The sequence below is a fragment of the Athene noctua genome, chromosome 6 (assembly GCF_965140245.1).
Source record: "Athene noctua chromosome 6, bAthNoc1.hap1.1, whole genome shotgun sequence".
In the NCBI taxonomy this organism is placed as follows: Eukaryota; Metazoa; Chordata; class Aves; order Strigiformes; family Strigidae; genus Athene; species Athene noctua.
The window spans coordinates 3,720,198-3,747,733 of NC_134042.1; the positions used below are offsets into that span (position 1 = coordinate 3,720,198).

At 50.5% G+C, this 27,536-nt stretch overlaps 1 protein-coding gene across 1 annotated transcript in view; it reads left to right on the top strand.

Moving 5' to 3' along the window:
* The first annotated feature begins 345 nt into the window (after positions 1-345).
* Positions 346-27,536, top strand: part of LOC141961815 (RNA polymerase-associated protein CTR9 homolog) — a 68,405-nt gene continuing 41,214 nt past the window's right edge. Inside the window, 12 exon segments of the mRNA XM_074909152.1 lie at positions 346-390; positions 2,042-2,149; positions 2,250-2,486; positions 3,238-3,327; positions 3,431-3,559; positions 3,665-3,848; positions 4,875-4,963; positions 5,223-5,408; positions 5,591-5,675; positions 5,924-6,072; positions 8,046-8,162; positions 8,340-8,485. Of these exon segments, the coding sequence (XP_074765253.1) occupies positions 346-390; positions 2,042-2,149; positions 2,250-2,486; positions 3,238-3,327; positions 3,431-3,559; positions 3,665-3,848; positions 4,875-4,963; positions 5,223-5,408; positions 5,591-5,675; positions 5,924-6,072; positions 8,046-8,162; positions 8,340-8,485 (1,565 nt within the window).

Consider the following 27,536-nt stretch of genomic DNA (forward strand, 5'->3'; position numbering starts at 1 on the left):
GGGTCCTGGGTGTGTGTCTTGAGGAAGGTATTGGGGTCTGGGGCAGTGTCTTGGTGCTTGGGGGTGTTATTGGGGTCATGGGGGAGCTGAGGGGGTTATTAGTGTGTGTGGGGGGGCAGTGTCTAATGGACACCTGGGGGCAGTTTCTGGGGGAGATATTTGGTTCCTGGGGACAGTAATGGGGTGCAAGAAGGGTCCAGTGGGGGCTTATGGAGTCCTGGGGGGGATCTGGTGGGGGTGATATTGGGGTCCTGGGGTCTCCTGGAGGGGTAATGGGGATTTAGGGGAGTCCTGGGGGTGGGCTGGTAGGGTCCCGGGGAGATATTTGAGGTCTTAGGGGGTAAAATGGAGAACTGGGGGCCCAGTAGGATCTGCGGGAGCACTAATGAGGTTGGGGGGGGGGGAGGTTGAGGTTGTTTTGGAGGAACCTGGTGGTGTCAGATGCAGTTTGGGTGGGTTGCAGGGGGCATTTGGGATTCCTGCAGGTCCCAGGGGTACCTTTCCCCTCCCCAGTGGGTGCTGCTGCCCCAGGGGTACCCCGAGAGCGTCAGCCCCGACCCCCTCCAGTACCAGTGCTGGGACGCCGTGGGGGTGGGGGACGGCGCCTCCACCATCACTGGCGCCACCCTCACCTGGGTGCTGCACGGTGAGTTCCCCCGATGCCAAACCCCCCCTTTTCACCCCAAAATGGCCCTTGGTCTCCAGATCAATGTTTGGCCACCAAATTCCCCAGGTTTACCCCAGAAATTCTGTTTGACCTGATTCGCAGAAACAGACTCTACAACTGGAATAGAGTTATACAGCAGGTACGTTTACTCTGGCACTGGGGTGCAAGGGGATTTCTCCACAAAGCTTGCACCCCAACAGCACATTTTACCAGAAACTGATAGAGTGTGGATATCCATATTCATTGGGTTACGTAACACAAACATCCATATGCATGAGTGAGGCTGGGTTAGTTCTAGAGGCTGGTGTCAGCAGCCGATATTTTGTTTGCACCAGCCCATTGCCTCCTGGTGGGTGTCTCTGGGGGTCTGTTGGAGGAAGGCTCACAGTCCTCCTCACCTTGTAGTTTTCCATGGAGCATGTGCAGATTCTCTTAGCCAGTTTCTTGAACAAGAGTGGTTCCTGCTGGTTTACCCTCTCTATCTTATCAAAACCACCAGTATATTGGTTTCTACCGCCCGTACATGGCTATCTATCCACTTCAAAGACTAAACTTGCTAGAAGCCATCTGCTTTCCAAGGACATGTCTCTTATTTTTGCTGAACATTGTAGTTCTTGGTAAGTTTCCACAAAACAGTCAGGGCAAGCAGGATTATTAAGCAATATTCAGAAATCATTACAAGTTGCTATGAATTGCTGTAAGTAAATAAGTTGCATAGCAGGTGATCATTTTCTTGTATCAGTACACTTCTCCCCTGCCCGTGGTTTGAGAATGAGTCAGCTGTATCAGAAAGCAAGGTTGTCCCTAGGAGCCTTGCTTTAAATCTTAGGTCTAGTAAGGGGGAGGAAGAGGAAGGGGCAGCCTGAAAGCAAAGGCAGTTGATGTGGAAAGTCTTCTGTCAGCGCCTTTGCCATGGTGTCCCTCCGGATGCACGTTAGGGCCTCTAGTTCATTCTCCCCTGGTCCTGTTCCTCTCTGGCCACTATGCCTAATATGGAACTTCTAGTCTAGGTGGAAAAGTCTAAAGGTTTTGACTTAAATTTTGTGTAAGCTTTTTTTCAAGAAAATAAAAGATACACTTACTTCTTAAGTCAAGGTCACATTTGTGTCCTGAATGGTTTTTGTTTTGTGGTGTTTTGTGTGGTTTTGGTTTTTGGTTTGATGGTTTGGCGTTTTTTTTTTTTTTTTTTCTCTTCCATGCTTTAAAATATGAAATAAAGAACAGTAACCAGTAAAACTAAATCTGTTATTCATTTAGTCAGTGCTATGGCTAAATCTTTCTTGTCTTTTCCAGCTATCCTTGTTTAAATAATAAATCACTGCACCATAAGTAAAGTGAAGACTTTCAAATTTCGTTTAACTTCCTTTTTTTCAGGACTATGCTAAAGCACAGAACTTGGCTCTTCATGCTTGCCATAATACAAAAGTTGAAGCAATGCAGGCAGAGGGTTGTTATCAGCTGGCTAAGTCTTTTCATGTACAGGTAGGGCCATTTTCAAATTGAGATTACACTTAAAAATCTGTCTTATGAAAGTTCTAAGTGTGAAAACACTACCTGTTCTTTGATTCTTCTTTTTCATTAGGGAGATTATGATCAAGCTTTCCAGTATTATTACCAGGCCAGTCAGTTTGCCTCGTCTTCTTTTGTACTTCCATTTTTTGGATTGGGTCAAATGTACATTTATCGAGGGGACAAAGAGAATGCGTCACAATGCTTTGAAAAAGTTCTGAAAGCCTATCCAAACAATTGTGAGACTCTGAAAATCCTTGGATGTCTTTATGCGGCTTCAGAAGACCAGGAGAAACGGGATATTGCAAAGGTGAGCTTTGCTTCTGCCAGCATCATGCTTTTACATCCGACAGTAGAACTTAGAAATCAGACTCGAAATCAGACTGTACCTTAAGCTGCATAAAACTCAGGGTTACTTGGCTGTAGATACGGCTGCCATGAGAGATCCTCTGAGCTGTGGAGAGTCACAACTTCTCGACAGAACTGAGACTCCTACGGGGCTGTGGCTAAAGCAAGTCCCGGAACTGCGAGGAGCCCCAGCCTCACCTTTGTATTTGGCACTGTGCAAAGGGCAGAATTCCTCACATGTATGTTATAATTCTCTGAAGATGGTAAGTTAGCTAATGTTTTCCTGAAGGCAGCAAATTAGCTAGTGAGTTTCATAAAACACTTGTCTTAGCTTCTCTGGAAGGACAATGTTATGCTTTTTTTTTTTTTTTTTTAAATGACAGTGTGTTTTAATGTAGTGTTGGGTAACTAAATACAAAAGGTGTTGGACATCATTTTTCTTGCCGCTCATGTTGCTGTAAAAGTTTCTGCTTCTCTAACACTTTAAGCAGGTTTATGTTCTACAGAAAAATTCATTAATGAAGGAAGGAAACTAATGCAATTTTTTTGGTGACAAAATTGTGCAGGTGTTTAAGATGTTTTCTTTTGCAGTGAGGTATATCTGTCTAGTGTTAAGGTTAATACCTTCACTCTTTCTTTCGATTGTTTTCATATTTTTTTTAAACAGTTTGTGCGTCTGCAAAGAGGCGTAATTATCTTTTGCTGTTTTTCAGGGTCATCTAAAGAAAGTCACTGAACCATGTCCTGAAGACGTAGAGGCATGGGTTGAGCTCGCCCAAATTCTAGAACAGACTGATATACAGGTGTTATTAATACACACCTGGCAAATGATGTGTGTGCTTCTCACAAGAGCACAGAGAGCTCATTCTCTTCTTTCTTTCATCCACGTTCTCTCCCTGTGTAAAGGGTGCACTCTCAGCCTATGGTACAGCCACACGCATTCTGCGAGAGGAAGTACATGCTGACGTCCCACCAGAGATTGTGAATAATGTGGGTTCTCTGCACTTCAGGCTGGGAAACCGAGGAGAAGCAAAGGTGTGTAACTGCTCAAAGTTTGAACTGAGTTTCTTGATCACCTAGAAGTTTTCCTTGAAGAATATTCTAGAGTCCTTTATTCCTTTTTTTCTTTTTATACTTTAGACATACTTTTTGGCATCGCTGGATTGTGCAAAAGCAGAAGCTGAACATGATGAGCATTATTACAACGCTATCGCTGTAACAGCGAACTATAACCTTGCCAAAATCTGTGAGGTGATGTCTGAACTTCATGAAGCAGAAAAACTCCATAAAAACATTTTAAGAGAACATCCGAATTACGCTGATTGTAAGAAACGTTTGGTACTTTAGTTTCACAGTCCTCCTTTTAATATCAAAACTCTTCCCATTTACAGTGTCTTCGGGTCACCTTCTATCTGTCTTTGCTTCTTTTCAGAGTAGTTTTGGGGCTTACCTACATGCTGTTTCCCTACCTTTTTATTTTTTTTTTAAGGCCTGCATCATCCTTATAGTCTACTATTCAGCTTTAAGCCTTCTAATTCTTGGTAAATCATACTGTACTCCAATACTCTAGCAAAATTAGCTTATCTAGACTTGCATGCCTTTGCTTACTTGCGCCCCACCCCTAACAAAGCCTTAGTACCTCAGCCCTCGGGTGCAATCAAGGCCATCCACTTGATACACCCAGGCTTTGCAACCCTGCCTGTGTGGGTGGAAGTAGAGACCCTCTGGGAGAATCATTTTATCTTGGACCTTGGCCCTCCTCCAGGGAAGAAGAGCTGTTGAGGGTGTTAGCACAGCTTCTATGGCACATCCTGGTTTTCCTCCTCACTCTGCTTTTCCTCTTGCCCTCCAGTAGCGGACCTGTGGTATTTGCTGCAAAGGCAGGGTGGTAGCCCTTGCTCAGCAAGCTGCAGCACACAGCATGCCCCAGCCTCATCTACAGCCTTTTCCAGTTTGTTTTCTGTTGTTGCCTGCTAACTGATACTCTTCCTAAAGACTGTGGAGAGGGGAGAGCTGTTTAAAGTGATAAGAGAGAGTTATGTAACTGGTGCATCCTCTTTTCTTTGAGGTTTCCCAATCATCTTTAACTTATGAAACTAATGAAAAACATTCACATTACTTTAACTGTCAGAAATCTACAATTTCTGTATCACCACTGTGGATGGACATTCCTCTTCACAAGGTGTGTCTCACGGTGAATAGGGTATGAAATGTGTCTCGATGTTTGCTGTCCTTGGCAGACCAAGAAAAAGACTGCTTTTGAAATTCATGCATGGCCAATACTTTCTTTGTTTGAGATAACTTTAACCTGTTTCCTGATTTTTATTTTCTTTTCCATTTCCGTTTTTAGGCTACTTGCGCTTGGGAGCTATGGCTAGGGATAAAGGGAATTTTTATGAGGCTTCTGGTTGGTTTAAAGACGTACTTTGGATAAATCTGGTTTGTAACCCTTTAAGTGTTTACAGTTAAAACACTTGAAATGCTACCTTCAAATTTTGTTTTCCTTTTGTTACGTTTTGATTTTGTTCACATAAACTAGGGGAAGAGGAAAAAACTACTGTAATCTGCTGTCTGTGTGTTTTGTTGTTCTTTTTTAAAATATAGAATTCTATTTAAGAAAAATAGCGTTTTATACTTGAAAAAGTAACCTTGCAAGGGAAAATAATACTTTTGCAAATTACAGTGAATTTTTATTTAGGACCATCCGGATGCTTGGTCTCTCACTGGCAATCTTCATCTGGCTAAACAAGAGTGGGGTCCAGCACAGAAGAAATTTGAAATGATATTGAAACAGCCCTCCACACAAAATGATACTTACGCCATGCTGGCTCTTGGCAACATCTGGTTCCAGTCGCTACATCAACCCACAAGGGACAGAGAAAAGGTAATGGGCGTCTGTCTGCCCTGTGTGTGGTTTTATTTATTTAACTTTTGCAGGCTCTTAGCTACTCAGAGCCTTTCCTTGATGCCTGTTTGGCATCTTGTAGGCTGTCAAACTTCTGGGTAGATCTTTAATACCCCATTATAGACATGAGGGATCAACTGAGGTACTTCATTCTGCGGGAGAAGCGTCATCAAGACCGTGCATTAGCGATCTACAAGCAAGTACTCAGAAGTGATCCAACGAATGTGTATGCTGCTGATGGCATAGGTGGATATTAGACTCTAATTTTGCTTCAGAGGTGATGATATTCTTATGTTTCATGCTTTAGTACAGAATTGTTTTTGCAGGGCCTGAATGCTGTGTAGTGGAGCACAGGAAAAAATGTCTTTCGTGTGCAACTATGTCCCTTAGTTTTTAATGGGGAACTTCATTCCGGCAATATTTTGTTTTCTTTGGTAAGAGTACATAGTACATGAACCTGGAAGCTTACACTGTAAGTATTACTCTCCCCTTAGGAGCTGTCTTGGCACATAAAGGATATTTCCATGAAGCTCATGAAGTTTTTACCCAAATGAGAGAGGCAACAGCCAATATCAGTGACGTGTGGCTGAATTTGGCACATATCTATGTAGAACAGAAACAGTACATCAGTGCTGTGCAGATGGTAACACCTCTAAATTGAACTAAATAATATGTTGGGTTAGATGACTTCTGGGTGTTTTGCTGCTGTCATAGCAGCTGTGAAAGTTTCTGAATAATATTTTAACAAGTTAGGTCTGTTTCTAGCATGCTGTTAGCTGTCAAGCCTAGATTTAAAACCAAACTGCCAAATGTGGGTAAGGGGTAACAAAGCAACTACCATTTGTACACTTTTTTTTTTTTTTTTTTTTTAGTTAGCAGAGTTAAAACTTAATTGGGTTTGAATTTTGGTCTCAGAATTAATTTTCAGTGAGAGAGGTTTCAGTCAGCATAGTTAACTGTATGTGATTTACATTCAGATGTTACTGAAGAAAGTAAATGCAATTTGTTGCTGGGATTTTTTTTAATAGCAACAGTTCCTTTTTTTGTTCTTGCAAATGACTGCATAAGTAAGAATCGGAGCTGTCTGAAAAGATGTGCCATGATTTCTTTCACCAAAGTTAGTATCACAAGGTAATTCATGTTGAAGAAATTGGTTGAGGTCATTTAATTCAACCTGCTCAAGCAAGCTAACTTCCAAATGTCAACCTATTCTAACTAGATTCCCTCAATTAGTTGATGAAAGGCATACAGGTAAGCTGAAACAAAAGCGTACGCTGAACAGGACAGAAGCTAAGAACAAAATTCTTTCATTGAGAGTGGGTCCACACTGAGGCTCAGAAATACTTACATCAAAGCAATCTTGAAGCATTTTGTGATGGTCATAAGGAGAGATACGGGGCCTTTCTTGTCTGATCAAGACCTCAGTAGTCCCTGTCCTCCAGTGAACTACTGTTAAAAAGCTTTGGTCACACAATCACATTTATTCTGTTGTGTTTGAATTACAGTGGGAAACTGGGTATCATTTTCACCTTTTGATTTGTCAGAAAAATGTTGTACTCATTTGCCTGTATATTTCACTACAGCTGTTAGCAGAAATGTGTTTATTTCCTGCGGTGTTTTATCGATCCCTGGGTTGTGCTATGCAGCCAGCACAAGCCACAGTCTGAGACCCATGGCACTGGACTCAAAGGGAGATGAACTGAATAGTCTAGCTTACTACAGCCACAACAGTTATTCTACTGTACTCTATCACAAAGCATACCCACCCAAGGCAGACATAAGCTAAATACAAAAACTTTGACTCTAAAGATGAGTGAAAATTGGGCACTCACAACAGTGTGATCCAAGAGTAGTGGATCCAAGCATTACAGTTTGGGCAGTTCCTGTACTGAGCTGGATATAAAAATGACTTTGTATTCCTTACTATTTTGGAGGTTTAGAAAGGGTGAATGATTCCTTGAGAAAAGAGTATGTCAAACGAAAGGTGCTTGTTACTGACAAGGATACAAGTTTCGTAACTGAAGCTTTGATTCTAGACCCACAAAACCTCTAGTAACGAGTCGTCCTTTACACTCCAGAACAACTAGATAGCCCTTGGCATGCCAGGTCATTCAGCTAGCTGGACAAAACCAATATGTTGCTGAGTTATCTGAAAGGTGTGGATTTTTTTTTTAATTAATTGCATCAGATACATGGAATCACTACATTAAATATGTTTCAATTTATAAAATATCTTGTATGAATAAAGAAAATAGATTTCATATCATATAGCGGAGAATAATTGAGTGCATTTAAAATAAGTCGTGCTTGTTGGACTTACTTTGCAAGTACCACCTATTGTAACGGTTCTATTGTATTTTAAGACCTAGAGAGCCTCCTGCACTGCTGTCAGTTTCCAGGAAAATCAGGTACTTGCTACAGACCAGCAGAAAGACTTTTCTGATCAGTGAAAAGGAGGCATCTATGTAGCATGACACACTTTAAAAAGCAAAAGGCGTATTAGCAGTAATGCTTTTTAGGAATAGAAACACTTACTGGAGTTAGGTTAAATAAGTAACGATTATCACCTCTTGTTTTGATTTTTATTCCTTTTTTTTTTTTTTTTTCCCATTTCAGTATGAACACTGCCTCAGAAAGTTCTGTAAGTATCAAAATGCTGGAGTTTTACTATATTTGGCCCGAGCACTCTTCAAATGTGGGAAATTACAGGAATGCAAACAAACTTTGTTAAAGGTACGAACATAAAACATCATCTATCAGAGAGTGAAATTACTGTGAGTTGATGCATGTTTGTGTCTCTAAATTCAGTAGTCTTGGATTGAAATAATGGTGCTCACTCTCTGTATGGCGCTTCAGCATACCCCTGTATCACACTGCGGCACATCTTCACAACTTGCTTTTTATTTACAGGCCAGGCACGTAGCGCCAGGGGATGCAGTCCTTACGTATCATACGGCTTCAGTGCTACGAAGACTAGCTACCTGTGTCCTGAAAGATGTAAAAAGCAATCTGAAGGAGATGCTTAATGCTGTGAAAGAGCTGGAGCTAGCCCACAGGTAAAGATGATTTGTTTCTAATCATTAGAATCTATTCTGTTGTTCCCTTGTGGTAAATTTGCAGTGTAGATCACAGATCTGGTTAGACAGACAATCATCTCCTGTGAAGCGCTGTATGCAATTCTAGAGTTTCTAGTAGGAAAACAAGGCTGAGCCTGACAAAACTGTGTATTCAAACTTGCTCGAGAGCCAGTTTTGTTTGGCCACGTGGCCAATATGTTTCCCAAAGGGTTTTGTATTACTACGGTGAAGATGTGCTTCTTCCTGGAAAAGCACAGTTGAAAAAAAAAAAAAAAAAAAAAAGTTGAAAATTATTCCACTAACTTAGTACTTTTTTTTTCATGATTTCTTTCAAAACAGCCTATAAGGCTCAAAAGCACATCATTATTATATAAGGCTAGTTAATGACTGGTAGTTCTCCTATTGGCAAATAAATCCTAATTACTTCCATGTCTTAAGAACAGAAGGAGTTTTGGTGTGTTTGGGATCTTTCAATTCTCTTTGAAAAAGAAAAAAAAAATCTGGGCAGAGAACAGTGTGATTAATCTGATCCAACTGTAACCCTCTTCTTCAACCCCTTATTCTGCTCCTAGGTATTCCTCCCGTATCTGGTGCTTGCTTTATGCGCTCCTAGCTCTGCTGTTATGTTGAGGACAGATGTTGCCTTTCAGTAATTTTGGCAACTGAAGCAAGCCGTTCACACAAGCAAGCACTTCACAATTCTAGTGCTTTACATAATGCAAACTAAAGATTCAGACACAAATTCTCACTGAAATTCCATTAGCAGCTTGCTGTTACTGTTTTGAGACAGTTGCTTGAAAGCCTTTATTTTTCAGAAGTCTATCACTTTGGAAAATATTTTCCATAATCTAAAACTTCAGCAAGGAATTATTTTCTCCACATGCACAAGAACTTGAGTTCAGTCTAGCACAAAAGTTCTTAATTTAAAATGTCTCTGATGGAGTATGGGAAGAAACTGGCAACCTTGAAAGTTAGGAAGTCGTTTTCTTTAAATTGATTGAAGAAACTGTTTTCAAGACACTGATCATCACAGCTTGCGCATCGACTTGAAGGTTTGTTGTATTCGTGAGGGCCTGTCAGACAACTAGGTTCCAGGAGGGTGTTCTGGAAGGTCTTGTAAAACATGAGTTTTCCTTCCTTTCCTGATGCTGGATTCAAGCAGTTAAGCTGTGACAGACAAGGAATAAATCTGCGGGCATCAGCAATGTACTTACTGCTAGGAGCAGTAAATGAAATCTTAGAAGTCTCTTTAGAATTTTGCAGGGGGTTTGTTCTGCTCTGGAGGGGTTTGAGAATGTTTTAAATTTGGAGAACTCTGAATGTACCTTTCTACTGTTGTATTCAAAGGGGCTGCACACAGCCAAAACTGGTGAGATGTACTCATCTGTTGAGTTTGAGAAGATTGTAATTCAGGAGTAAATGCTTTGGTTTAAGGCAAAATGACAGTAAATATATAAGTAATGCCATATTTGCTTAGTTTTGTTGTTTTTTCCTCCAGGGTTGCTGAAGACAGGTTTCAGATGGATGGATTTAAACAAACGGTGGTTGAAGGGGGTTTTTTAGTTGTTTGTGGTTTTGTTTTTTTCCTTTATCTTTGAATCTCATCAATTTACTGAAGGGACATCATGCTACAGAGTGTTGGTGTTGGTAGCCCAACAAGCTACTCAGGAATGTGAATGCAGAAGCCATTCCTATCTGAAGTCGTCCCAGGCTGTTGCTGCTGAAGCACTGAGCTTGCTGTTGGGGTTCTGTGGGAGTTGTGGGGGTTATCGGGGTCCTGGGGGAGGGGTATTTGGGTCCTAGAGGGAGCGTAATGGAGTCGGGGTGGGGCGGGAAGGGGGATGTTCTGGAGGGGCTTGGGAGGTTTACTGGGGTCCTGGGGGTGTCTTGGGGGAGGCATTGGGGTCTGGAGGAGGGTCTTGGTGCTCGGGGGGTGTTAATTGGGGTCCTGGGGGAGTTGAGGGTGTTATTAGTGTCCGGGGGGGCAGTGTCTAATGGGCTCCTGGGGGCAGTTTCTGGGGGAGATATTGGGGTCCTGGGGACAGTAATGGGGTGCAAGAAGGGTCCAGAGGGGGGTCACTGGGGTCCTGGGGTGGATCTTGTGGAGGATATTGGGGTCCTGGGGATATATTGGGGAGGCTAACGGCACTCAGTGGAGTCCTGGGGGTGGGCTGGTAGGGTCCCGGGGAGATATCTGGCATCTTGGGGGTAAAGTGGAGAAGTGGGGGCCAATAGGATCTGGGGGGGGACAAACACTAATGAGGTTGGGGGGAGGGGGTGGCGCTGAGGGTGTTTTGGAGGGACCTGGCCGTGGCAATGCAGTTTGGGTGGGTTGCAGGGGGGATTTGGGATTCCTGGGGGTCCCAGGGGTACCTGTCCCCCCCCCGGCAGGTTCTGCTGCCCCAGGGGTACCCTGAGAGCCTCAGCCCCGAGCCCTCCAGTGCCAGTGCTGGGACACCGTGGGGGTGGGGGACGGCGCCTCCACCATCACTGGGGCCACCCTCACCTGGGTGCTGCACGGTGAGTTCCCCGGATCCCACCGCCCCCCCCCCTTTTCGCCCCAAAATGGCCCTTGGTCCCCAGATCTGTGTGTAATCCCCAGAACCACAGTTTTGCCCCAAAATTTCTCCACTGACCCCCAAAACCATCTTTGCCCCCCAAATTTCCCACTTTGAACCGGTGTTCCCACTTTGCCCCCAAATCAGCCTCAGCACCCTCAAAATTCTTACATTTCATCCCCAAAATCTATCTTGAAAGTCAAAACCGCATAGTGTGGCTCCAAAATCTGTTCTAGCAACCCCAAGAGCCTTCCAGTTTCACTCTAAAATCTTTCTTGGACACCAGATTCCCCGTTTTACCCCAAAATGTTCTAGTTTGACTGCCAAATCTCCCACACTCTCCCCAAAATCTCTCTTGGATCCACAGAATCCCCCAGTTCGACGCCATAAATTACTCCAGCACCCCCAAACCCCACCAGTTTCATCCCCAAACCCCCAGTTTGACCCCAAAACATCCCTGTATGCAAAATCCCTTTTCCCCCCCCCCCCCTAACCCAAATTCCCCTATTTCACCCCAAATCCCCCATACCTGCAATTGCCCCTTTTCACCCCAAACTCCACCATGGCCCAGATCCCTCAGTTTCATCCCAAACCCCATGTTCCCCAAATCTCTCAGTTTCTCTCCAAAATTCCTGCCATGCCCCAAATCTTCCAATTTCATCGCAAAACTTTTTTGTCCCAAATCCACCAATTTCACCACAAAACTCCCTTGTCTGTGGGCACTCAGGGAGCTCTGGGGGCAGGGTCTGTAGCACAGTTGGGGTGTTGAGATTTATCGGGCTCCCCGTGCCCCTGGTGACCTTATCCCCCTTTCGGTGCCCCCAGGGCAGGAGAAGGAGGGGCCCTTGCTGGAGGGGACCCCGCCGTGCCCATGAGCTCTGGGCGGAGCAGCAGCTCTGCTACAGGGAGATCCCCGAGGCCTGCGTGGGCTCCTGCCAGGCCAAAGACGCTGCGAGTGTCCCCCCGTGTCCCCAAAACCTCAGGGGGTCCCCGCCCCATTTTTTGGGGACATCGTGATGTCCCCAGCTCAACACTCACCTCTAGGGTCGGTGGCCTCTCTCTCTCCTGAGGTGGCCGCACATCCCTGCGTGCCCGCGGCTGGAACCAGAGGGGCTCTGCCACCCCCACACGTGTGCTGCTGCCCGGAGCCGTTCTGTTCTGCGGCGTCCGAGGTTTGGGAAGGCCCTGGCGGCAGAGGGCTGCGGAGGGCAGGGGGCGGTGAACTCCCCGCAGGGGCTGTGGTGCCCGGCTGGGTGATTCCTGCTGGCCGAGGGCAGGCAGTGCTGGGGGCGTGGCCTTCTGGTGGGCGGGCCCATCCCCAGAGCCCCGCCCACTGTTCGTTAGCTGTCCGTCGGGTCTGGCCGTTGGTCCGTTGGAGCCACCGGCCCCAGCGCCGGCAGCACGGAGCTGTGCTGGCCCGGAGCGGCGCTGGGAGGAGGCAGGGTCTGGCCGAGCAGCTCTGACCAGGCTCCGGCAACCCGCTTCCCGTCCTCGCTGTCCCCGGCTGGGCCGCGTCCTCGGTGCACAGCGAGGGTCCTCCTGTCCCGGGCAGGATGGGCCAGGCCAACGGCTGCTGCGGCTCCAGGTGGGCTCCCCCCGCGGCTCGGGGACGGGGGGGCACGGCCGCGCCCCGCAGCAGCGGCCTTTCTGACGCCCGCCGCTCTCTGCTCCGCAGGGACGCTCTCGCCGACGCAGAGCCGGTGCTGAGCGCAGACGTGCAGCTGACCCGGGGCTGCAAGAGGAGCGAGAGGCGCCTTCTCCTCCTCCAGGGTGAACTGGTGGTCACCAAGCTGCGGTGAGACCCTCCGAGCCCAGCTGCCGTCGCCCCACGCCTGGCCCCGGCACAAGGGCTGGCACACCCTGGCCCCAGGCCCCGGGACCTGGGTGCTGGATGCACCAGTGCCCGCCCCAAGGGCAGGGGGGCAGCAGGGCTCTGCCCGGGGGGGCACCCCAAGGCGGCCACCTCCAGCTCACTGCCTGCCTCCGCTCTCTGCAGAGGTGGCACCACCCTGCGCCCACAGCTCCGCCTGGCCCTGGACCAGCTGTGGGTGCTGAGCGCCGGGAAGGAGGCGGCGTGGGAGGAAGAGGCGGAGGGTGTCGGCGGCCGCGAGGAGAGGAGCTCCCTCCTCTTCCTCTGGCCCAGGGGCTCCTGCACTGCCACTTTCGGGTGAGTCGTGGTGCCACGTCCCCCGGCCGGGCAGGAGAGGTTCCTGTGAAGGGCCTCTGCCCTCCGTGCAGAGCCTGGGCAGGGAGAGGGCAGCATGCCGGCAGGGAGGGATGGGGGGCGTTTCCACGTCCTGCATCCCCTGGTCGCCTTTTGGTCCCCAGAAGGGAAGGGCCAGAGCAGCTGCTCTGGCAGCACAGAGGGACCAGGGCTTGGGCAGCGGCTCTGTCCCACCCCACGGGGCTTCGTCCTGCCCCTGTGTCCTTCCCCACGGGGCAGGGCTGTGCAGGCGCCCGCCTCTGCCCACGGGCTGGGGGGCAGCGGGGCCTGACGCCGTTTCTCCTCTTGCTGCAGCTCCCGGGCGCTGAAGGAGCTGTGGGTGCACACACTGCTGGGGTAAGCTGGGGGGTGCTGCAGGCACAGCCAGATGGGGAACACAGCTTCCCGGCTGGGGAGAGGTGTCCCTGCGGCTGCGGGCGGCTCTCGGGGAGAGCTGCCTGACGAGAGAGAAGAGGCGGCTTGGGGCTCACCCAGCTCTCTCCCTGTCCCTTCCCGGTGCACAGGACACCCGACGGAAGCAAGAAGCCCCGAGTGACCCTCGTCCCGTCACTCAAGCTCCTGGAGAAGGAGCGGAGCCGCCGCCATGCCGTGAGTGTCTCTCTGGCACGGGCACTGTCCCCAGCACTGCTCCTGCAGCCCAGCAGCACAGGCATGGCTGCTCACCTTCTGCCTCTGCTTCTCTCTTGCCCAGTGGAGGCCGTTCAGCACCAGGAGCCTGGAGAAGCTGGTGGAGAGCCAGGCAGAGGTGAGAACGGCTGCCTTTGCCCTCAGGCTGTGCCGGGGGGCAGGGATGGGCGTGCTAGTGGGGGGAGCTTGGGAGGGTCCCTTGGTGCAATTCCGGGAGTGGGGAATGTTGAGGAGCCACCAGAAATGCCGGCATATCCTGGCTGGTGGCACTGGGAGGAAACCTGCCACAAGGGGCAGAGGGCCGGGGAGATCAGAGGGTCCCCGCTCTGCCACGCTCAGGCTGCTGGTGCCGGGTTCTTGCAGGCTGATGTCAGGAAAGGGCCTCCGATGGCCCCGTCGAGCAGTGAGGGAGGACTTTGCCGCTCACCAGGTGAGTTTGGGAAAGAAAGGCCCCTCCTGCAAGTGGCTGGGCTGTGCTCACTTGTGCCTTGAGTGTCCCCATGCAGGTTGGGCAGCCTGAGGAAAGACGTCAGCTGGAGGAGAAAGGACAGCACCGGGCAGTGGCCGCTGGGTGTGGTTCTGTGGGGACACGGGGCCTCTGCTGCTGCCCACAGCCTGGAGGAGGACAAAGCCAGGGCTGGGCCAGGCTGTCCTGGGGACACGCCGGCTCTCAGGAGCCCCCGAGCCGGATCTGTTGAGCCGGAGCTGCGGTTCCAGCTGCCGGACCCTGCCCGTCCTGCCGCACCGCTCAGCACCGCGCTGCAGGCAGGGCGGGGCAGGGCAGGGCAGGCTCTGGGAGCGCTAGCCCAGCAGCATCCACCGACGGGCTCTTGCTGTCTTTTCCTTTGCAGCAGGAGGAACCAGCAGCAGCAGGAGGAGGAGGAGGGGGCTGCCCTGGCCCTTTGCTCTGTGGCGGAGCCCGGCCACTGCCCCGGCGCCAGGGCAGGCGGGCTCCGGCTGCAGCAGGGCGCTCTTTGGGCAGCCCCTGGCAGCCCTCTGCGGGGAGGATGGCACGCTGCCCCAGCCCATCCAGGTCAGCCAGCCTGGCCAGAGGGTCCCCAGCCCTCCCTCTGCAGGCTCCGGAGGGCCAGCGGGTGTCCCCGGGAGCTCTGGGGATGGGGCACTGGGCTCTTCACCCCCAGCACGGAGCCACCTCTGGGCAGTGCTCTGGCCGCCGCTGCTGGAAGGCGGCTCCTCGGCCACACAACTGTCCTCCTGGCTCTCCCGCAGGAGCTGCTGGCCGTGCTGCAGCAGGAAGGACCATCGACGGAGGGGATATTCCGCAGAGCCGCCAGCGGGACAGCGCTTCGAGAGCTGCGGGAGGCCCTGGACCACGGCGCAGTCGTCGACATGGGAAGCCAGCCCGCGCTGCTGCTGGCTGCCATCCTGAAGGTGAGTGCTTCTGCCCTGCGGCTGGAGGAGCTCCCGGCTGGCCCCCAGTGTTCAAAGGCTCACCTGGAGGCCTGGGCCTTGCAGGAATTTCTCCGGAGCATCCCCTGCAAGCTCCTCGTGACCGAGCTCTACGAGGACTGGATGGCGGCGATGCAGAAGGCCAGCAGGGAGGAGAAGATCTGGGAGCTGAGAGCGTGAGTGTGGGCAGCAGCCTGCCTGTTGAGCAGGAGCCCTGACCGCTGGCCCAGAGCACCTGGAAAGCTGCGCTGGCTCCCACCAGCCTCGGGCGAGTCTGGGGGACGCTGTGGGCAGCATCTGCTTTAGTAGCGCCGTGTTCCCCTTCCCCCAGGGTGGCCGAGAAGTTGCCCGCAGCCAACCTCCTCCTCCTGAAGAGGCTGCTGTCCCTCCTCCAGCACATCGGCCACCACGCAGCCACCAGCAGGATGGGCTGCAGCAACCTGGCCGTCTGCGTTGGGCCGAACCTGCTGAGCCCAGCCAACGCGGACCAGCTCCCGCTGGAGGCCCTGCTGGAGGTGACACACCAGGTGCGCGTCCCCACCCGCCGGGGCAGCCTTCCCGGCCCACCAGCGCTTGGCTGCGCAGAGGGCTCTGCCGGCCTCCTCCCGCCAGCAGATGCTGTCGGGGTGGCTGCCTGGAGGAGCAGCCCCACAGCCACAGCCTCTGGGCAGGAGCAGGGGGCAGGGGTGGCAAAGGTGCTTGGCCCCTTGTCAGGCAGCGGGGTGGAGACCGACGGTTTGATGCGTGCAGGTGAACGTGCTGGTGGAGTTTCTGGTGGAGAACTGCAGGGAGCTCTTTGAGGAGGAAGCGGGCAGCCTGTCCAGCCCAGCAGACCAGGAGCTGCCAGCCCCCCTGGAGAGTTTCAGAGGTGAGAGGGGGGACTGGGGGTTGGCACTGGCTGGGGCTTGGGGCACCAGAAACCTCTGTGTTCCTTCTGACAGGAACAGGCATCGAGTGTTGTCCTCTGAGCCCCGCTTGTCCTGTGGCTTCTCTTTGGCCACTGCTCTCCAAAGATGAACGTTTTCCTCTGCAGCATGAGCCGAAGCCTGCAGACAGACCATCAGAGGGCTGACCACAGAAGTGTAGGGCTTTGGGTGGGTGTTGCTTTAGCTCTGTTTGCTTCCAAGAAGTCACCATGTTGCACATGCTTTTGCTTTCTAGATCTGCGTTTGGAAGAGCAAAGTGTCCCTGCAGGCAAAGTGGACACCGAGCGTCGGGCAGAAGCTTTGCTGCATGCACCCCCCTCTCTGCTCGGTGTCCTCACAGGAGCTGGGGGAGATAGAGCGGTGGAGAGCGAAAGGGGTGAGGTACGTCAGCTCCCCCAACACGGTGACAGCGTGTCTGGGGTAGGAGGGGAGTTTCCGATGAGGCCAAGTCGCTGCCGTGCCTCGGCCTGGCAGTAGAGCTGGTGTGGGTTTGGGTTATTCCTCCACCCCTGGGGATGATACACAGCAAGGGATATCGGCACGGTGGTGTCTCAAATGCACTCGGCAGGTGTTTGATCAGCCAAAGGCCCACAGAAAGTCAGAGAAGAGGAGTTGTCAACTTCAGGGGGGTTTGCTCAGGCCCTATTTTGTCAGAGCTTCCTCAGGGCTGTTTGTGGGTCAGCAGGGGGACCGTGTGAACTGTGGCTGATGCAAACCAGCCCCAGGCATCTCCTCCGGAAGAGCAAGAGTCCCTTACCGCCCCAGGTCACGCCTTGCCACATGCCAACTGTGACATTTCTGGTTTAGGCACGGCCAGCTTTGCCTCCATCCACCGCCGAGAGCACGGCAGAGTCCCTGGGGCGCCCAGAACAACTGGCCAGGCTTTCCGAGGAACGAAGGTAAAATGAGCTGGCTTTGGTTAAAATCAGAACTGACTCCCGCGGGATGTGGCTTTCTCTATCTAATCGCACTGTGGGGTGTAAAGATTTTCAGGCTCTGCCCAGGACCAGGAGAGGAAGAGGAGCCGGAAGAGAAGAGCGGCCTGCAGAGAGGAGAGCGACGGCTGCCCAGAAAAGAAGAGGAGGAAGAGGGATGGTTCTTGTGGGGACGGACCAGCACAGAGCCGCCGGCAGGGGCAGAGGTCGGGCAGCCCAGGTGCGTGCCGGGCTCTGCTGCCCATCTTTCCCCCCCTCTCCACACTGCTCTCCGTCAGCCCCAGGCGCTGGCGAGGGGCAGCGAGGGGCCCCGGTGCTGCGCGGGCTCTGGCCATAACTCCCTGGCGGGGCCCGGGGGCTCCCGGCCGAGCCCTGCGGGTGGCACAGGGGCCCTGCGCGTCTCTGCGCGCGCTCGGGGCTCGAGGGGCACTGCCCGGGGGACGAGGCGCCAGAGCCGCCCCGCAGGCAGCGCCAGCAGCAGCTCCGCTCGGGGCGTCAGCAATCCCTCACACACGGTGTTCCCAGAGAGGCAGCACAGCCCTGCCCCTTCCTGCCGCCAGGGACTCACCAGAGCTTTCTGACTCTGCCCTTGCAGGTGCCGACTCGTGGTCACTGCCCGGACCGCTGTGCCTCCGGGGCCCCGCACTTGCCGTATAAAATAAAAAGTTATTTTCTCTCTTGTGACTGAGTCTGCCACAGGATATTCTGAAGCGGGGAGCGGTTGTTCTGAGGTGAATCCTCAGGGGGGAGTTTGGGATCGTCCCTTGTCCCAACACCCTTTCCAGGGGGTGTCAGGGCTGAGTCGAGGGGCTTGAGGAGGGAAACCCAAGCCCAGAGTCACGCGGGAGGGTGGAGGCTGGATGGAGCAGGTGACGAGAGCAGTGACAAGTTGGTATCACTCAGAATCTAAACGTAGCCGCCCCCAGCCCCTCTGACACAAGAGGATAAACTGAGACGCAAGGGGGTTTATTTTCTGCCAGATTACCCTGTAAGGTGACAGGCGTCAACGCTGGGGACACTCCAGGGATGGAGACGTCACCACAGACACCCTGCGGCCACCCTGGTCCCCTCCCAGTTGTGGGGCATCAAAGTGGGGTGCAGCCCAGGGATGGGGACGTCCCCAAGAGCCAGCTTGGGGTCTCTTGTGTCCCTTCAAAGTCATGGGGTGTCAATGTGGGGGACACCCTGAGGATGGGGGCATCACTAAGAGCCACCTTGGGGTCCCTCAGGGTCTTGGAGCATCAACGTAGGGGACAGCTCATGGACGGGGATGTCCCCAAGAGCCACCTTGGTGTCCCCGTGTCCCCTCCCATGCCCAGGGTGACAATTTGGGGACTTAAGGAGACCCTGAGAGGTGTGTGGGGTGTCCCCATGGCCCCCCCGGGGTGTCCCTGTGTCCCCCGTCCTGGACAATGCCGTTGATGTACCAGTGGAGGCCGTTGGTGACTTTCCTTGTCAGCCCGGTGTGTTTCCCTTCCTGGGGGGTGGGGGAGGGGACACGGGTGACCACAGGCTCCCCAAACCTGAGGGGAGTGGTTGCGGGGGGCCTTGGGATGCACCTCTCCCTTCCCAGGTGTCCTCGAGAGTTTGAGGGGGATCCCACCAATGCCACACCCTTGTCCCTGCACCCCCACCACCACCGGCAGGGGGTGTGGGGACACAGAGTGGGGGGAAACTGGGGGGTGTGGGGGGGTGACAGTGCTGGGACCCCCCAAGCTCCTGCAGGGGACAGTAGGGATGTGGAGGAGGGGTTTGGGTGTCCCAGTGGGGGAACCCGGGGTGCAGGAAAAGGGGTGACATCACCGGGAGCTTCCCCAGAGCCCTGCAGGGGACAGTGCGGGTGAGGGAGTTCCAAGTGGGTCTTGGGGGGGCTAAGGAGGGGTCCTCCAATTTTGGGGGGTTGCTGGGGAGGTTTTGTTGGTCCCAGAGGGGCTTAGGGGTCCCAAGCGGTTGAGGGGTATCCTAGGGGAACTTGAGGTGTTCCCCACTATTTTGGATGGCCTCAAGGGGTTTTTGGGCATCCCCATGGATTTTGGGGGGCTCTGGGGGGGTTGGTGGTTCCAAGGGGGCAAGACTGCTAGAGAAAAGCAGCTCTTCTCCTCAGCACCAACCCTCTGCCTGCCACCCCGCCACACGCCCCCCCCTCCCCAAAAAATCACCTTCATTTACTGTCCCCCCCAATCCTTCCTTCTTCAAAGCTGTGTGGCAGCGACGTTACGATGACGGGATGAAGAGCCCACTTTGGGTGGTAAAGAGCTCGCTTTGGAGCTGGAGGAGGAGAAAACCCACAGAGCCCTCTCAGGTCTCATTCCAAGGTCTGAGAAACCTTAAACCATGGAGAGGGAATCTACTCGCTGCACCCCGAGTTTGTCAGCAACCTGCTGCTGTTTCCTGGACAAACACTCCTGCAACTAACCTGTGGCGTGTTTTCTTAGGTGTATGTCTTTAGTAACCATTGCCTCTTTGTACCTTTCCTGCGTTTTTCTTATCTTTAATTTCTTGAGCTTTCTGATTCACACAATTTGAGACAGAAAACACAGAAGTGAGCTGTCTGCTCTATTGACCAACCCAGTTCATTTCCAGTGACCTGACACAGCTTGTAATATCCAACACACCTAATTAACCACACACCAAGCCAGGTTTCTTTCTGTCCTGTGTTGTTTATTGTTTGAAAACATGTCTTAATAATTTTTACATACAATAATCATATTACTAAATTGTGTTACTAAAAATAAAATAATGATAAGCTCAGCCGGGTTAGAATCCAACAGAAAGTCAGGAGCAGGGGCAGAAAGGACGTGATCTTCCCTCACACTGGTTGGATGAACTTCTAGGTGCAGACTTGGACCTTAACAGAAAACACAGCACACAACAAAATAAAGTTAATTCTAAGCAGTCACTCTCCCCATTTATTTCCTCCCACTTTCTTTTGCTTTTTGACTCTCCATGTGCTTATTTATGTCAAAGCTGCTTTCAGCTGCTGACACACTACCACTGCAAACTGAAGAACTTGCCAACGTGTGAAAGTTTCTGCTGAGAAGGCAGAACAGCCGCTGCTTTGTTAGTGCAAACACACAGAGGAAGGGAACCTCTATTTCCACGGGCTTCTATCCCATGTGCCACCATGTCACTACTTGTTGGGCAATTTGTACAGGATGCCAAACACGGGTACTGCGGTCTGACACACAGGAGCATTTAACCCGCACTTCCAGCCCAGAGGTCCTAGCAAAATTTTCACATACCTCTGGCTCTAGCCAAGGGTAGTGGCTGCACTGCAGGAAAAATAATTTCTAAAAGCGTCTGAAGTCAGCCTCTAGTGATAGGACTCAACGCCGTTACTCCACGAGAGATGCTGACGGCACTAGTAGGGGAGAGCTCTTCAGAGTCCTGCCCAAGGGAATTCTGGGGACGGGAAACATCAGCTACCCCGAGTTTTTCCTTCACAAGTTTCTCTTTCACGATGTTTTAAAGAACCATTTCACATTATCCCGCATATGTTCGTTAGCATCATTCCTCCTCTCAAAGTCCTTCACCCATTTAAGATTTCCTCACAAACAAGTCTGATCTTTTAGTTCCTAAGAAAATCCATCAATGCCCAGGAATCCCTCGGAAAGCCACCAGTGTGCAGTCCAGGTTAACACCTCCCCGTGTACCCACAGGAGATAAACCAAAGAGGAGATGAAGGCAATTTCTCTCCCATCTCTCCTCCCAGGTGCTTTGAGGTAACACTTACACCCAGAACAGGGAGACGCAGAAAATCCCGGCACTGGACCTCTTCAGGTTCTGGCCTCCTCAGGGCTGTCAGGAGCCGAAGGGTGTCGCTGCAGAGAAGCTTTAGTGAAAGAGACACCTGCTCCTCAGCCACTGCTGCCACACTGTAACTCTCGGTCAACTGTCATCTCTGCCGTAGCTGAGCTAGTAACCTGCATACGGAACCCTCTCCCTGCTAATCCCTGGAATCACCCCATCCACCTGGAGAGGGGCAGCGGAGATCCCTCTAGCCAGCCTGCTCCTCCGTTACGGACAGGTAAAGCAGTTACCTGGAAATCGAACGCTCTTTGGACTCTTCTTTAGATTCCATCCCTTCCTGAACCAGCTGTGAACTCATCAAGCCTGGACTTTTTCTTTTCCCTGTTAAAATAAATTTGACCATTATCACAATTACAGCTTGACCTTTATTACACAAAGACAAAAGAAACAAAACATAGCCAGAATGAGAAGATGCATACTGCTTGCAGATGCAAAGGTGGACATGCTATTTAAGCAAAACCAGTGTAGAATTCTTCCTACAAGTCTTAGGGAAAGTTTTAGGATGACATTTGCCTTCTTTTGGTTTTGCATGTTTACCACCTGCACCCAGAACGTCTGTTGGAGAAAACACTCTGTCATTTCTGCTGATGTCAGATGCACTCGAGTGTAACTGCCGTCCGACAGCCCATCGAAACACAGACGTGAAAACCAGCCCAACTTCACTGAGCCAAAGCCCCACTCCTCTTTACGTCTCGTTCTTCTCTGTCAAACTCCTCCCGAGATAAGGGAGGCCAAAGGCACCCTGCTTGTGTCAGAAACGGCAGCGGGACCAGGGGAGCGACGGTGCCCCTGTCTCGGCTCTGGTGAGGCCGCTCCTCGAATACCGTGTTCAGTTTTGGGCCCCTCGCCTCCAGACAGACCCTGAGGGGCCGGAGCGCGTCCAGAGCAGAGCAAGGAAGGTGGTGAAGGGTCTAGAGAACAAGTCCTGTGCGGAGCCCCTGAGGGAACTGGGGGCGTTTAGCCTGGAGAGGAGGAGGCTGCGGGGAGGCCTCATCGCCCTCCACAGCTACCCGAAAGGAGGTTGTGGCAAGGTGGGCGTTGGTGTCTTTTCCCAAGTCACAAGCAACAGGAGAAGCAGCGGCCTCCAGTTGCACCGGGGGAGGTTTAGATCAGCTACTGGGGAACATTTCTCCACCGGAAGGGTTGTCAGGCATTGGAACAGGCTGCCCAAGCTACCATCCACGGGTAGATGTGGCGCTGAGGGACATGGTTTAGTGGTGGACTTGGCAGGGTTGGGTTATCGGTTGGACTCGATGGTCTTAATGAGATTCCCCCAACCTGGCATACAGACTCTCCTACAGGTAATCAATCACATTTGGATTTCATAATAATTGCGTGACACGTGAATCCCAGCTACTGGAGTGAAAAAGAACAGCCAAAGCCTTACACTGGGAACACTAGAAAAGAAACAATAAACCAAGGCTACGTTCTGGGTGGCAGTTGAGCTCACAGCTGCAGAGAGTGTTCTAGCAGCCTGAAAACAGCCCAGAACTGCCTCCCCCGTGCTGCGCCAGGACCTGCTGTGAAGACGCACAGCCACACTGGTGTGCACTGGTCACCCACAGCGTGCAGAGGGGCTGTACTCACCGCTCCCCTCGTCACTCTCAGGACCCTCCTCATCACTGTCCTCACTTCCAACACGCTGCTTTCCGATGGCCTGAGATCCTCCCCATTGTCCCCCTGCTGCTTGCATCCCGCTCCTTGTCTTCCTCAAGGAGACTTTCTCCTTATATAAAGCAATTGCACAGTTAATAAAATTGAGCAAATAGCAACCACCATATTGGCGTTTGTGCTTTTGTTCCCGCGAAGGTTTTAACCTCCTGCAAGGGTTAGCTGTGATCTGAGCGCCATATGTCTGTGGATTGGCAGGTAGAAAAAGACAGCGAATGCCTTACCACAACACTGCAACAGCCTTCTAAGGGAAATAAAGCAAGGGGGTGATGCAAGGAAATGATCACCTGCTTTGCAACTTATTTACTTATAGCAACTTATAACGACTCTGAATATTGCTTAATAATCCTGCTTGCCCTGACTGCTCTGTGAAAGCTTACCAAGGGCTGCTGTGTTCAGCCCTGGGGGACACCACTCGAGACCGGCTGCCAACTGGATTTAACTCCCTTCACCACCACTCTCTGGGCCCGGCCAGCCAGACAGTTTTTGACTCAGCAAAGCGTGTGCTCATCCAAGCCTCGAGCAGCCGGTTTCGCCAGGAGAATGCTGTGGGAAACGGTGTCAAAGGCCTTTCTAAAGTCAAGGTAAACTACATCCACAGCCTTCCCCTCATCCAGTAAACAGGTCGCCCTTCGCAGAAGGAGATCAGGTTTATCAAGCAGGACCTGCCTTTCCTAAACCCATGCTGACTGGGCCTGAGCATCTGGGTGTCCCGCATGTGTTGTGTGATGGCACTCAGGATGAGCTGCTCCATCAGCTTCCTGGGTACCGACATCAAGCTGACAGGCCTGTAATTTCCCAGATCATCCTTCCATCCTTCTTATAGATGGGCATCCTCTTCAAGTAGCCCAAATGCTTTCCTATACTTTCCACTTCCTTTTCATGAGGTTAATATTGTGCAACAAATTCTAGACTGCACTAATTGAGAGACACAGCTTCTGTTTTTATCACATAAAGCAGATAATAGATTAAAGAAAAAGTCCACCTACCAACCCGAAATGGCTCACAGTCTTAATAACTCAAATTTTCTGGTAGTCAACTCCCAAGATCAAGAAGTTTACAGACTCCTACAAAGGTTTCATTCAGGGGGAACAGGAGAACTTGAATTTCATCATATCCTCTAGGGAACAAAGCCTATATTTCAGATATCCATCTTCATATTCCAGGAATGCAGCCCTTCGGGATTCACTAAGGGCCTGTCCGATACTGCAGATCATTTTCCTGGTCACTTCTCTTTGCCTGTTCCACTTTTTTTTTCCTATTACCTTACTCCACCTCCAGATGATGCAATATGCAAGTAAAAGGCTGAGCCCACCTTTATAATTAGATTGTCAAAAACATCAGACTGCTTCAAATGGGGTATAAACAGAGAAGACTGCAAGGACAATTGGCAGGAAATCCTATTTCAGAGGGAATTGTTCCTTCCACAAGTGGACTGAGAGACATATAGCATTCTTATTACATTAAACGTGGAAAAAAATGCAAAATATGAAAATCATCTTTGGCAGAACTAGACTGAGGTCTAGGACACGGCATTTCCAGCGTTTTTGTTGTCTGCATTCTTCAGCAAAGACACTCTCTGCATGAACACATTGCACTGAACCAAGAACTACATTTTTACGGCAATAAAACTAAGTATGTGTGTACAAAATGTGATAAAAATGTCAGCTGCAAAAGTACAAAATCTTTGGAACACACTTGGCTGCCATAACAGCATGAGGCTAGACCCATAAAGACTACATATTCTCTCCCTTCCGACCCAAAATGTAACATGAGTTGGCCTTAACTGAACAAATTTGCTTTTCACTAGAAATTGGCCACAAGCTGGCCCCCAGACAACCCCTTAATCCACAGAGCTACTACCCCTGCTCCAAAAGCACAGCTAAAGAGAGGCATGCTAATACAGTTTAAGAACTGGACTTCAGGGGTTGCAGCAGCAGCAGCTAAATTTCTGACCATACCTTCTCCCCTGAACAAAACCCCAGGCTCAAAGCCCAGGTATTTCACCCTCCCTGGGACTCCTGCTGCAGGCAATCCCCACCCAGGTCCTCTCTCCTCCTTCTCCTTTTCCCTTCAGCTCTGACTTGGCTTCCAGCTTCTTGCTCTGTGCAAGCGTTGCTCACTCACCCACAGGCCTTACACCTTCCTACAGCAGTAATGCTTCAGTCAAAATGGAATTGCACCTGTACAGAGTTGGGCTTCTTCCATCAGACTTTTCTCTCCTGTTCTGTTGCTGCCTGCAGCAGCCTTTCAGTCAGTCTGGACTTTTAATCCCCTCCCCAAACCTCAGCAGAGATACTAATACCACCTTAAATGTGACACAAGGTACCAGATACACCCAGAGTCAGTTACACTTATGAGCTTTAGGCAGTCCGTAAGGTGGCAAAGGAACCAAAGACAACATTCTTGCACACTTTATTCACATAGGTGAAAACTGATAAAACAGCCCCAACCCATAGGCCCTCTCTTCACCTGAATAACGTTAATTTTGAGCCTTGCTTTTAGGAAGCTGTGCTTAAAGGTAGCAGGTTAATAGGCACCTATTAGCCCTCCAATATGTCTGACAGGTTAAAAACTGACAGCAAAACCACAGCTGACATACACCACGCCCCAGACTCACCTCTCTGACAGCCATCGTGGGTCCAGCAGCGTTCACTGAAAATGCCATTTATCACAGAAGGTGCACGGTTGCTCTTCCCTCTCACGGCTCCTGGACACACATCTCCACACTCTTCTTTGTCATCCTGGATGGCCACGATGTAACTATCTTCTACAGAATCTAAAATCCTTGACCAGCCCATCGTGGACAAGTCACATAATTCATTGTTCTTCTCAATCCGCACAGAGCCTCGAGTAACGTCCATCAGGTTACAGAGGCCGATCTCCTGCAGGTGAACCATCTCAAGAATGACCAGCGCCGAGTTAAAAAACAGAGGAGTTCCTCGACTCACAGTGAGGTTGGGAAAAGTCCCTTTAAACTCGTCAGGCCACGCACACAAAAAAGAAGCAACTAGTTTATAACCATAGTCAGTTTAGGAAAGCTGAGCTCACGGAAATCTTCAGGCTTGGTTTTAAACATCAGCAAGATTTGCAAGTGCAGTTCTCCAGCGTGTTCAGCCGGGTCAGACTGCTGTGACTGTCCATGCTTCTGCAGACTGGAAGGGAAAGAACAATGTTATTCATTTATTTAATAAAATGTAATGGGTTTAGTTTTCTAAATACACATTTCTGTCCAACCGCACCATAACACATAGCTACACTCAGAACTCACGACCAGGTCCCTTTCAGTAAAGCGTGCTTCAAGTGCTAAGAAATATCCTGTGGGGAACATTCCCTGGTAGAGGATTACAAAAGAAGACCGAAGGGGTATTTCCTAATTTTTTTCTGCCATCTTGGGGTGCTGGATGTTACCTCTATCACGACAGCCGTTGTAACACCAGTTCTTAGACATCGTTTGGTGTTTACAGAAGTAAGAGATGTCTATGCAACAGAGTCTGCTTTCTTTAGATATTGCCAGCGGCACATCTACCTCATCTCAGATTGTGCCATTAATGCCAGTGGATTAGAGGAAGTAGTCTAGAATGGCTGCAGGGAGGGGCAGATAGGACAAGAACAATGGCTAGGAAATGGTAGTGCTGCGGCAGAGAGCGGAAAAACCTGGACGTACACACCTGCACGAGTACAGCCCACACTCTCGCCCAGACTTTGCTGACAGCAGTCACTTACTACACTGGTAGTAAAAGAATGCCCTAAGCATTCTTTTCAGATTAGGTGTTTGGGCTTTTTTGTTATTATTTTCTCAAGGTTGCGAATCTCCCTGCCTTGACTATCCAGACAGCTTATTTAGTAGAACTAGAAACACAAAGACCGGCAAAGCGAACAATAACATGAAACATAAATTAGAAGGTAAACTGAGTAACATGAATCCAGGCCCCAGCAAAAGGAAAAGACGGAAAGCAAAAGCTTTGAATAGGGAAATATTTTTCTAATCTCTAAGCACAGGTAAGAAATCAAGAAAGAAATTCAGGGTGCCATGCCTGTACAGCACAACCAAAGCCCCGGGGATAACCCTTTTCCACCCAAACTTCACAGAAATATACAGCTGGACCTTGAAGTTCAAGGGAGAAGCCTGTGGAAAGGCAAACCTGCTTGGCAACACAACACTGCAAAACGACCTGTCCTGTTCAGGGGAATGCTTTATTAATTATTTTTTTAAGACCGCGTCCACTTTAGGGATTCTCTTTTGGCTACAGCTGAGACAGCCCAGCCCTGCCCCTCTCCCCACTAAGAATTTAAAGCACAGGATCGTTGCTCTTTCTGTCACTCTATGTAAAGCTCACCAACTATAAAAATATCATGCCACAGCTCCAAGAAATCACCCAGCAATAATCAGGCCGTACAAAATTGATGTGGACACAGATGTTTAATAGTGACAATTGTCTGACTCCTCATGGTTTTACACAGACCACTGCTGTCTGGGATAAAAATAAGTTCTATGCAAATGCCTTAATGATTATTCAAAACTCTGCTCAACTGCAATTAAAAAAATAAATCTGGAAACGCTAATACAGGATTTGAAGCAATGTTATTGCCCAGTGGGATTTTCTGTCACTAGATCCAAGCCGTTTCATAAATTGCTTTCTGGAAGAAGAAGCTAACGCACACAGTGCCTCGAAGAGCAACTTTTTGAAAGTGGGAAAGGAAATCTGATGACCAATTACCAGCAACCTCTTTGCCCCATGAAAAGCTGCAGCCAGACTGGAAGTAAGCCAGCAAGCTGTCTTGATGCACATCCCAACCGTGGGCTAAAAGAACTGGGAAGCAACAGATTCAGTTTAAGTACTCTAAATAGCTAATTGTCAATAATTA